At 40.3% G+C, this 11,287-nt stretch overlaps 2 protein-coding genes across 16 annotated transcripts in view; one reads left to right on the top strand and one right to left on the bottom strand.

Annotated features, from left to right (window-relative positions):
* Positions 1–34: 34 nt before the first annotated feature.
* On the bottom strand, positions 35–4,892 carry dkk3a (dickkopf WNT signaling pathway inhibitor 3a). The gene is made up of 7 exons (XM_014175296.2): positions 4,597–4,892; positions 4,120–4,245; positions 3,842–3,922; positions 2,495–2,587; positions 1,579–1,723; positions 1,002–1,158; positions 35–829 (listed from the first exon to the last, which is right to left on the bottom strand). Exons 1-7 carry the CDS (start codon positions 4,801–4,803, stop codon positions 742–744), a joined length of 897 nt encoding a protein of 298 aa, XP_014030771.1. The 5' UTR covers positions 4,804–4,892; the 3' UTR covers positions 35–741.
* A 1,448-nt stretch (positions 4,893–6,340) lies between these two features.
* Positions 6,341–11,287, top strand: part of mical2a (microtubule associated monooxygenase, calponin and LIM domain containing 2a) — a 46,017-nt gene continuing 41,070 nt past the window's right edge. For all 15 annotated transcript variants that reach the window (XM_014175302.2, XM_014175310.2, XM_045708212.1 and 12 more), the window contains exon 1: positions 6,341–6,523. The gene's annotated coding sequence lies outside the window, so the exon portion shown is untranslated. The remainder of the gene's footprint in view (positions 6,524–11,287) is intronic.

The raw sequence follows: 11,287 nt of genomic DNA, 5'->3' as shown, positions 1-11,287 counted from the left end.
ATAAGAATATTTACATCTCAAGAATAGACATCTACATTTTCAAAGCCTTTTATTTTCTTATGAGCAACAGTTGTGCAAGCTGCATGTGTCTGGGTTATAGTTTCCATTACCAAGTTGTGAGCATGATGAGCCGACCCACCATATTTTCTGTCAAAGTGCTCCATATATTCAGAAATTTCATCTGTCCTTGTTTAAACCACTATTTAACACAAAATCCAGGACTAAGCAAGCTACTTCACATGTATACAGTGCATTATGTTTATTCTTTCTTCATCCCTAACTTGACTTAATTCCTTTGAGCAAAGTGCCTCAATGGTGCATCTCCAGCAAACTCTCCATCCTGAGGGTAGGCACGTAAGTGAGACATCAGAGAGCAGGATGTATGTTTAAGTACATATTTGTTAAAACACAAACTCTTATTGCGGTATTGGAGTGTAGTCATCATACACACTACCTTTGAACAGCGTGAACGTCTAGGAATTGGAATTTCCCAAAAATGTAAATTCCATCTAATACATACATGGTGTTATGCACTATGCAACATCTAGAGCTTTGGTTAACTTCGAGCAGGTAGAAAAAACTGCAATGGCTTGAATAAACAATGACAAGCTTATAGATGGAAGAATTTTACATGTAAGCCTTGTGAGACGGTAAGCAACTTCATTTTCTAGGCTGAAATCACTGGAGACCCCTCTATCTGATTGTCTATGGGCCTGAAAAGGTTGAGCTGCATGGCTACTCCTAGACAATATAGTCAATTTCTGAATAAAGTGTGTCTGTCAGGTCCTCTTCACTTGAGTTCTGTCTTTTCAGACACAGGGAGCCTCGTCTGTCAAAGAGATGAGGAAATATCAATTTGTAGCATCATACTGGGTCAACAGCATTTTGAGTGATAGCTATGGCTTTTGCCTGCCAAGTGTTTTTGCAAAAAAATGTCATGACTTATGCCTTAATTTCAATTGAATATAAATGTTGCGGGTTTGCAGCACATAGACTCTTACCCGAGATGTTGGCACTGGAGGTCCCCAGCACAGGGGCAGTGTTCCCTTGGTCCCTGGCCCTCTATGTCCCAGGACAGCAGCTCCGTAAGGTGGTTGGAGGAGCCATGACAGCGCTCACGTTCTATTGGCTTGGCCGTGCACACCGGGAGCAGCAGGGCTGACCACAAGGTAAGGGGAGAGAGATGGGTAGTGACAAAGGTAAGTGACATTACTACAGAAACTTTAATACAGGAGTACCGTATATGGACAGTGCTTGGAGGGGAAAGCAGGTTATGGGTTTTCACATGATCACTTCAATGATCTGAAACTTCAATGCACCCTGCTTCACTTCACTTCGTGACTATCATAATTGGCTAGGGACAATTACATTGAGAACAGACTTTGTGGTATAGCAATTTGAAGCCTCCCTTTTTTGGATGTCAAAGAAATCCCTGTAGGTTTTTATCTGGCTCAGTCAAAGCCAAATGAAAGGAGCCCATTTCGCTCCCCACAGATGATGTTAATTTCATGTAGAATGACTCATGGTGTATAATTTAGCAGAGGAATTATGTTCTGTGTGTGGCCTTGTGGCCTGTACCTTTATGGAAAGCACAGCAGAGGTCTGGGCTGCAGTCGTTCTGGAATTGGCAGATGCTGCCAGCTTCCCCCTTAGTGGCGTTCTGGCTGCACTGGCCCCACACACACAGCTGTCCTGTACAGCACTCCTCATTCTTTTTGCATGGCTGGAACACACACACACAGTGATAAACTGTTAGATGACATGCATGGCATCATATAAGCCCCATGGTCATGGAATGGCATGACCGGTCTCGTGTAACTCTCATAAGCTCTCTAGGTGCAGCAAATTCCTGCTACTTGTGCAATCTGAACCAATATTGGGATCTAATTAATAGTGTGCTGCTTGACATATGACTGTGTTTTTCTGTGCAGGATATTAACACAGGCCTTATCAACGAGGAATAACTATTCTCAGCATACCTTTGACTTTGAATGCAAGCCAGTATCTACAGTATTATGTGGATGGATTTTCACTCTGCCCTGCCAAAAACATTGGTCTTAAATTCAATTAAATTGCTTGTGTCTGTAGAGTATCCTCTCTTATTACCTCTCATCCTGCTCCTCTCTTTGTCCTCAGAGAGAGAGGTGGAGCTCTTATTCAGTCAGACACATGCTTTGATACGCAGCCAAGAGGAGAGAAGCGCTCCCCCATGATACACTCCAGTTACACTTGTGGCAACACTGCAATGCAGTAACAATGCAGAAGCAGCTGCATCATATTGTTTAAGCAATCTGCTGCTCTGTGATTGCTGCATGTGTGCACTAAGGCACTGTTACAAAAACTGGAGATGGTCTGATGTAGTACGTAATAGGAACTAGGAAGGAGTCAAAGTCCCCTGGGAAATATAGGTCTGCATAAATACATTCTAGATGGGTTCAGTGTCAGGGTTTGTAAAATGTGTGTGGCACTGTTAATAACCATGAAATGGACCTACCACGTCGAGGGCTTTGCAGGTTAGACACTTGGATCGGTGCGTCTCATACCGGCAATATTTCCCCTTCTCACAGTCCTCATCAATGATACACTCCTAGGGAAGAGGGGACATTCAAGACACACCCTCTTTCACAGACAAACCTGCAGAGGGTTGCTGTATGTTACCAAAGCCGCCCAGATTGTACTGGAAGAATTGGCTAAATCACACATGGTAGTCTTGAAGAGAAATTCAGAGGTTGTAGCCATGTACTATTGCAAACTTCTTTACAAAAGTTACTTTAAAATAACTTCAAAGTACATTTTTGAGGATGTGATACGTTGTTGCACGATCTCCTCCAATATTTATCTGTGCCTAAAGTGACCTGAATAAAATGGGCCCGCTGGTGAAACTGGGACAATGGGCTACTTGTCCCAAAATGTTAAAGTAAACATCCAATTCCCTCTCACTTGTCTCTCTACCACATATCCTAAGGAAATGACTGTCAGGAAAAGCACGCTCTGAGACTGTCTATTATTTCAACTAAATATTATAACCTGTAACTGCAATAAAGAAAATGCATGTTTAATGTACATGGTGTTACGAATATGACTACACACAATGTTTACCAAAAGCACCCGAATCAAATGATAGACATTTCACAGTTATTGTTCAAAACTATCCAGCTAGATATTGTGACTAAAACCCCCAAAACAATTAAAATCCCCTCAGACTTTGGCTGATAAGATTGAGCACTTCTTGCACTGTGTCCTGGTCAGAGGCCTGTTATAGCAGTAATCTAGTGTCTGTCTCCAAAGACCTTCTGTATACTAGTCAAAGACATGCACTCACGCACACATCTGGCTTTATTGATCTGTTTGATTATTTTGCTATTATCTTGCCTGATCAGCAGCCTCATCAGGGCTGAGACGTGGCTGCCATATATAATTAATGTACAGACAGGATGCAGCTCTGAAAAGAGCTCATCAACCAGCCACCATCCTGTCACTCTGCCTGGATAAGACGTAGCTTTAGCCTGGCTTATGGAGAATGAGACAGCACAGTTGAGACTGGAGAGGCGTACAGAGCATGGGGAAAGTGAAATGAGACGCCCAAACATGACAGCAGCTGTGGCCGCATGCAGAGCAGCACAGAAAGAGGAAACACAGCCCATGACTTGATGAATCTTTCATGAATTGTGACTTGCATTAAGGATGGAATTGTTTTCATCTTATGCCCCCTGTCTTTATTAAACACAAAACACCAGTTAGAGTTGTAGTGTTCCAGTTATTGTGGATAATATATGTTTTTTTTAATTTTTTATCTGTTGTAAATCATGGAGGGAAATTCCAAAGATTGCTGCTCACTCACATGATTAATATTATTTTCCTTGCCACTGGACTGGATAATTGTTCTGGTGATATGGGTCTCTCCTGTTCTGTTGTCTGTCTCCTAAAGAAAGAGAGACACATTTCCAGTTAGGATCACTTCTGTAGGAATTCTGCAATTTTGCTTTCAGTCTTCATAACAAATGTGGGATGCCAAAATAATACTACCATACAGTATTACAATTCATAATAGCATTTCAGCATCCTAGTTTTTAGTGGAATACAAGATAATAATACATTTGCGTATGACTACTACTGTACCTTGTGTACTGTCTCTATGGTGTGAATGGATTGGTTTTCAACCACACTCTCAGAAGTGCTTTCCTTGTGATCATTTGAGGGAAGGTTATTGGGATGCAAGCTGGACTTTGCACTCTCATTGTCCATCTAAAGAGGTTTGATGCAAAAGATAAATGTTGCATTGAGGTCACCACTGTTTTTTTTTACACATTGTGCATGTTAAGATTGACTTAGACTCATCTCAACCCACATGGGCAACTGTTTTAATAAGTGTAATAAAGATGTATGTCTCAAATTAAACTTGTGCTTGCTTTAACAAAAAAGTTTCAGATCACCTAAAATGATATAATAATAGTGTACTGCACTATTATCTGTTGCATTTTACATAACATTAAAAATCATACAAATGAAAGGGGTGCTATGGGACATAATAGGCTCATTTATTTTGTATCAAAGCTCTGCAAATATACATCTGAGTAGATCTAACCATTAACCGACCTGGTGCACCGCCTCCTCCAGTTTATTATGCGTGTCCTCCGTCAGTTGCTCTACCTCCTCAAACATGTCGTTTAATGTCGTGTGTCCTTGTGCCATATTATCCCCAATGATCTGGTTGATGTCCAAATCCACGGGCCTGGCAGATTCAGGAAGGAGGATGCCATGGATAGACGTTAGGCTCAGGGTTAGAAGAGAAAGATACAACATCCTTGCTGCTGCGCGAAAAGGCACCAGAATGAATTAGGTTCTTTGGTCGTCGCCTCTGCGCATTGGGTGTGTGCGGTGATGCAGCTGCTGGGGCACTCTGTCGGGAGGGGGGAGGGGGGGAGACTATATTGCCTTATGCGTGTATTTATATTTTGAGAAAGATGTAGTTTATTTTGCCCCAAGTTATACTACGAATGTAGGCTATAGCCTAATTGACAGGTGCAAGCCAAGGTGGTACGTTTTCGATGCTCATACCTTTCACAGTGGCGCCAGTGGCGAGCTTATTCTGGGCCAGCCGCAGCAGGCTGTGGGAGGATGCGGCCAATGAAGGAGGGACCGTGGCACCCCGCAATGAGCAGACTTGCCTAGAGCCTTTGTTGACGTTGGAACATCTAATGAGACCACCCTCAGTGTTGACAACGACTCTTTATTTTGTCTCTTCAATTAGAAGTTTATAATTGACTTGTTATTATGTTTCCCAATCATTAGGCCTATTTACAATGTATTAAAGTTGTGATAATTAGCTACACAGGACTAGAGTCTGCTGTGACTGTATGTAAACGTGGATGCGTGATATGGCTCCGTCGCATGTTTTCTCCCATTTACCACTAGATGGCCTCATTTGCATGGAAAATATTTTCAGTAGCCTAGTCTGAACCACTGCGGAGTAGCCTAGTTTATAGGTGTATGGCTATGAAACCATTACTGCTAGACGTTTGCGTTAAACGCCCACCCGCCACTGCGAGCAACCGCCAGACTAAGTAACCATCGTATGTAACCATACCAAACATAAACATATTATGCTCATTTGAGTGTCCTGGATTTAGCTTTACTATGTTAAATCTAGTCTGAGACCAGGCTGTTTAGAGAGGTCACTCCTTGGTATGAGGGCCTTGTGATGACACGGGGGCAGAGAGCTGTCACGGTGATTATCTGACCATGTCATCGCCATCATCTGAACATGTCGTTTTATGTCATTGAAGAAACAGTCAATAGTTTGAAAGCAGTCCAATTTTACTCACTGCGTTACTGATTGCCAAATGTAGCCTATTAGAGGATACATACATTTAGCGTAATTTGACTCATGTTCTTTGTTTTGTTTGTTTGTTCTTGAAACATTATACTGGACACTACACTGAACCGCTGGATATTATTTTTTTGCTAGAGCCTGTGCACGTGCCTCTATCATTTGCTGAGTGCAATTTGCGCCTCAAAATGTATTCGAATTATTAAAATGATATGCATCATGATTTAGGCTATATGCTGAGATTCCATTTGGTTAATTTATTTGTAGCTTAATTAGCAAAAGACCCATTAAACTGAAATACATCTTTATTCTCCATAAAATAATCAGAGTATACTACTATCTATGCTGTCATTTTTTTTGCACTGTGGCTACATGTACATTATTTGCGTCTAAAGTTGTAATGACGCCTTTATCATTTAAATTTCGAGCACAGTGTATCAGAAGTTACCATTGGGTCTTGTAATCTCCAGCACCGCCCTCATGCAACAGACGGGAGGTACTATAGTGAGACAGTAATTTAGCCCAGTAGTAGTTCAGAGTGAGTGTCTGGAAGAGACGCACCGACACATGTAGCCAGCGCAAATTCTATTAGATACATTTTCTCTGACCGGTCATTGAGGTTTTGAATATCCTTCTTCAATGAACTGCCAAGACTGGACCAGTTGATTTATTTTTTCTAATCTGTAAACTAAAGTAAGTCACACTTCCAATTACGCATGTTTCACAAATCAGTGACCGCTGGGCAGATGTCTAGGAAATTGAGCAACATGACAGTTAAGTCTGAACACTGTGACATAGTTCATTCAAGGTTGTAAAATCGAATCTTATCTGAGGAATTGATTTTGTTTCTCACTGTGGGATTTGTACACGTTTTTTTGCCTTAGTATTCAAATAAATACATTCTGATAGGATTAGATACAGATTCCTGTACATACAGTAAGAGCCTGTGTGTCTGAACTGGACAATAAAACATCTAGTTTGTCTCCATACTCTGATAAAATAGCTCTGTGTGTTCAACCATTAAAATAATGATGAATGTGTCTCCACCATAATCCAGGTTTAAAAGCCTTTATGCTTGATGTGTCTGGCTGAGTTTTACAATGGTATAGGCTACTACCATGGCATGGTATTATCTTTAAAGTTACATTGAGTTACTTTACGAGAGAGACAGTAAATTACTAACACTGTACTACTAGTTTGATTAGTGTGATTGTCACCAGAGATAAGTGACTATTGAAGACTAAAGGATCATTTGAGTATCCAGGCTGGAACTTTTCTCACATCTTCTCCGATATATGCACGTGAGAAATGTTCCAGCCTGAATACTCAGAGATAATAGTTTAGTCTTCAATCATAACTTCTCAGGTGAGACTATGTTTATGCCAAATTAGAATTGGTCACAATTTTTGATTAATTTGTCAATTCAAATCAAGCTTTATTTATATAGCACATTTCAGACATGAATGCGACACAATGTGCTTCACAGGAAAAAAACATAAAGAATTATGAAAATAAAAACCTAAATATTTACTACACAACAAACATAATAGGATAAAAAACAAAAGAATAACAATACAAACCAAAAGACTAAAAAAGCACCCTAAGGAAAAGCTAAGCTAAAAAGGTGTGTATTAAGATCTCTTTTAAATATGTTCAGTTTCGGCTCCCCTCAGGTTCTCTGGCAGGCTATGCCTTTACGCTTGATGTACAGTTGAAGTCGGAAGTTTACATACACTTAGGTTGGAGTCATTAAAACTCGTTTTTCAATCTCTCAACAAATTTGTTGTTAACAAATTTTGGAGTCATTAAAACTCGTTTTTCAACCACTCCACAAATTTATTTTTAAGAAATTAAAGATTTGGCAAGTAGGTTAGGACATCTACTTTGTGTATTACATAAGTCATTTTTACAACAGTTGACTGTGCCTTTAAACAACTTGGAAAATTCCAGAAAATGATGTCATGGCTTTAGAAGCTTCTGATAGGCTAATTGACATCATTTGGGTCAGTTGGCGATGTACCTGTGGATGTATTTCAAGGCCTACCTTCAAACTCAGTGCCTCTTTGCTTGACATCATGGTAAAATAAAAAGAAATCAGCCAATACCTCAGAAAAGAAATTGTAGACCTCCACAAGTCTGGTTCATCCTTGGGAGCAATTTCCAAATGCCTGAAGGTACCACGTTCATCTGTACAAACAATAGTACGCAAGTATAAACACCATGGGACCACGCAGCCGTCATACTGCTCAGGAAGGAGACGCTTTCTGTTTCCTAGAGATGAACGTACTTTGGTGCGAAAAGTGCAAATCAATCCCAGAACAACAGCAAAGGACCTTGTGAAGATGCTGGAGGAAACAGGTACAAAAGTATCTATATCCACAGTAAAACGAGTCCTATATCGACATAACCTGAAAGGCCGCTTTGAAGCCACTGCTCCAAAACCGCCATAAAAAAGCCAGACTACGGTTTGCAACTGCACATGGGACAAAGATCGTACTTTTTGGAGAAATGTCCTCTGGTCTGATGAAACACAAATAGAACTGTTTGGTCATAATGACCATCATTATGTTTGGAGGACAAAGGGGCAGGCTTGCAAGCCGAACAACCCCATCCCAACCGTGAAGCACGGGGGTGGCAGCATCATGTTGTGGGGGTGCTTTGCTCTAGGAGGGACTGGTGCACTTTACAAAATAGATGGCATCATGAGGGAGGAAATTTATGTGGATATATTGAAGCAACATCTCAAGACATCAGTCAGGAAGTTAAAGCTTGGTCACAAATGGGTCTTCCAAATGGACAATGACCTCAAGCATACTTCCAAAGTTGTGGCAAAATGGCTTAAGGACAACAAAGTCAAGGTATTGGAGTGGCCATCACAAACCCCTGACCTCAATCCTATTTGTGGGCAGAACTGAAAAATTGTGTGCGAGCAAGCAGGCCTACAAACCTGACTCCGTTACACCAGCTCAGTCAGGAGGAATGGGCCAAAATTCACCCAACTTATTGTGGGAAGCTTGTGGAAGGCTACCCAAAACGTTTGACCGAAGTTAAACAATTTCAAGGCAATGTTACCAAATACTAATTGAGTGTATGTAAACTTCTGACCCACTGGGAATGTGATGAAATAAATAAAAGCTGAAATAAATCATTTCTACTATTATTCTGATATTTCACATTCTTAAAATAAAGTGGTGATCCTAACTGACCTAAAACACAGAATTTTTACTAGGATTAAATGTCAGGAATTTTGAAAAACTGAGTTTAAATGTATTTGGCTAAGGTGTATGTAAACTTCCGACTTCAACTGTATATAGCTTAGTTTTACAGTGGTATAGGCTTCTACCATGGCATGGTATTTTCTTTACATTGAGTTACATTAAGAGAAAGACAATGATTAAGCAGTCATTCATTGAGGGTTCATCACCCTTTTATCTCAGGAAAACTATATTATTATTTGATTGTTTTCTTAATCATAGTATACTGTAAAGGCTCTATTATATTGTATTTATATCAACATATATTACTGTCTGCACAAGCCAGTGAGCATTTTCTCCCCCTGCAGCTCTTAGTGGTGAAATACAGAGTTACACAACTGTAAATGGCCCTTTGCGTGTCATTGGGGAGTGGGGGGCACAAATACACAGGGAGAGGAATTGTGAAACTGTCTGTCTGCTATAGCACTGCTGTTTCTGTCAGATTAATTAATGTTCCCCTTTCATAAGAATTATGGGAAGTTCTAAGCTTACCCACTAACCCGTGTTTGATTTTGAGTTTGAACTTGTGGCTTTAAATAATAAATACTGTACAGTAGGCTTTGTCCCAGGTGAGGCACATTAGCTACAGCATACAAGGTCAGATGATCACAGATCAGTTTCAGAGACATCTGTACGGTATTTAGATACAGTATATAATCTGTTATAAACACACATTTTGGATTACTGAAATCTGAATGGAATTGTCCATTTTCTTTTTGGTACTCTTGAAAGTGTACCTACAGTATGTGGTGGTATCTGTCTGATTATGTTTATCTCAAAGTCACACTAGAAAATAGGCCACTGTGAGTATCTGGCCATGAGAGAGCAGCTGTGACTCAGTGAGGACATTTTGAGAAGGCAGCAGCAATCATACAGTCGTGTAATTTTCCACCCCCTCTTGAATGAGCAATAATTTCCTGTGCATCCTGTGCCGGTTGAAAACATTGCACGCTCTTCCTCACAGTGCTGTAAGACTAAAAGTCCTGCTTTATTACTCTGCGATTCACTACCTTACTGATAGAGTATGTGTCAACATCTCAATAGACTACATTCTACATGTCTGAATCTTTCTCAGGCATTGGTTGTCCATGTGTGATTTAAATACTCTGTTCTCCCTGGATTTGAAAAACATTGCACGCTCAAACAAAGAACCCACGTTTTTTCTCCTGTCTTGCTGGAATTTCCTCAGGAATGTTCAATCTTGTTAGTATTTCTTGTGCTTAACTGAAGTTAAGGAACAGTAAAAATAATATTGTTCACTAAGATTTATACACTTGCTGTTAGCCATTGGAGTATACTCTTAGAAAAATGTGTTCTTTGGTGTGCTGTATAGAAGGTTTAGGTGTTCCATGTATGAAGCAAGCGATAGAACCCTTTTTGGTTCTATATGGAACCTTTTTCCAAGACTATACAACATAGACAAATGTGATTACTTCAGAGCCAATGTTTTTGCGCAGTGTATACAACAGACATTAACAAATCAAAAGTTTATCTGTAGCGGTCCACTTCTGTCATTTTTCTTCTCTTGTTTTTATCACCATACCTATGCTATCTGGAATAACAATAAATCATCAGGTTTGACTTGCTCTCCCCAAAAGCAGATTTATAGAAAAATCACAAGGTTTTATATCAGGAGTGAATGTAGAGATGTAAAGATGCTGAAGGTTTATGGTCTCTCTCAAGACGTCACAGTTAGTCTAATTGAGGGGGTGGGTGTGTAAAGATCAAATCCACGCTGATTTATTACGTTTTAAAATGTCTGCATGAAAGTTCCCAAATGTTGTTAAAACTCAAGAGTTAGTGTGTTGCCAAAATATCTGAAATTGCCCCCCTAAGGGAGTTTCCCAAACTCAGCACGAACCTGCTGTTCTTGTAATTTAGTCAAAATTTACTTAGATGCAAATGCTGCTACCAGCCAGTCTCATCTTCTAAGTTTGTAATTAGTGGTTGTGCCGAGGATTCAGGGGCAGACTGGGACAAAAATTCAGCCCTGGAATTTTAGCCACACCAGCCCCCATCCACATAATAATTCACATTTCCCTTTGCTGCCGGATACTTTCCCTATTGTAGCAAACTGGCTCAAATTAAGATCATACATTGGTGTGTCTCTATTTTCTTCCTACCTCCACTGTACTCACCTCTGAGCTGTCTCTGCTAAGCCTCCTTTCCCACAGCACTGGTAACAGAAGACCAGGGGACCCCA

The sequence above is a fragment of the Salmo salar genome, chromosome ssa26, assembly GCF_905237065.1.
Source record: "Salmo salar chromosome ssa26, Ssal_v3.1, whole genome shotgun sequence".
Classification (NCBI taxonomy): domain Eukaryota; kingdom Metazoa; phylum Chordata; class Actinopteri; order Salmoniformes; family Salmonidae; genus Salmo; species Salmo salar.
The sequence above is the reverse complement of the archived record's forward strand: the minus strand, read 5'-3'. Positions and strand labels throughout refer to the sequence as shown.

What these genes read in the sequence shown, in the direction of transcription:
- dkk3a (XM_014175296.2), bottom strand. Translation starts at nt 4,803, where the DNA reads ATGTTGTATCTTTCTCTTCTAACCCTGAGCCTAACGTCTATCCATGGC. An exon ending in TGGAGGAGGCGGTGCACCAG is followed by an intron (nt 4,246 to 4,596) that starts GTCGGTTAATGG and finishes AAACCTCTTTAG; the next exon opens with ATGGACAATGAGAGTGCAAA. An exon ending in CCTGCAAAGCCCTCGACGTG is followed by an intron (nt 1,724 to 2,494) that starts GTAGGTCCATTT and finishes TGTGTGTTCCAG; the next exon opens with CCATGCAAAAAGAATGAGGA.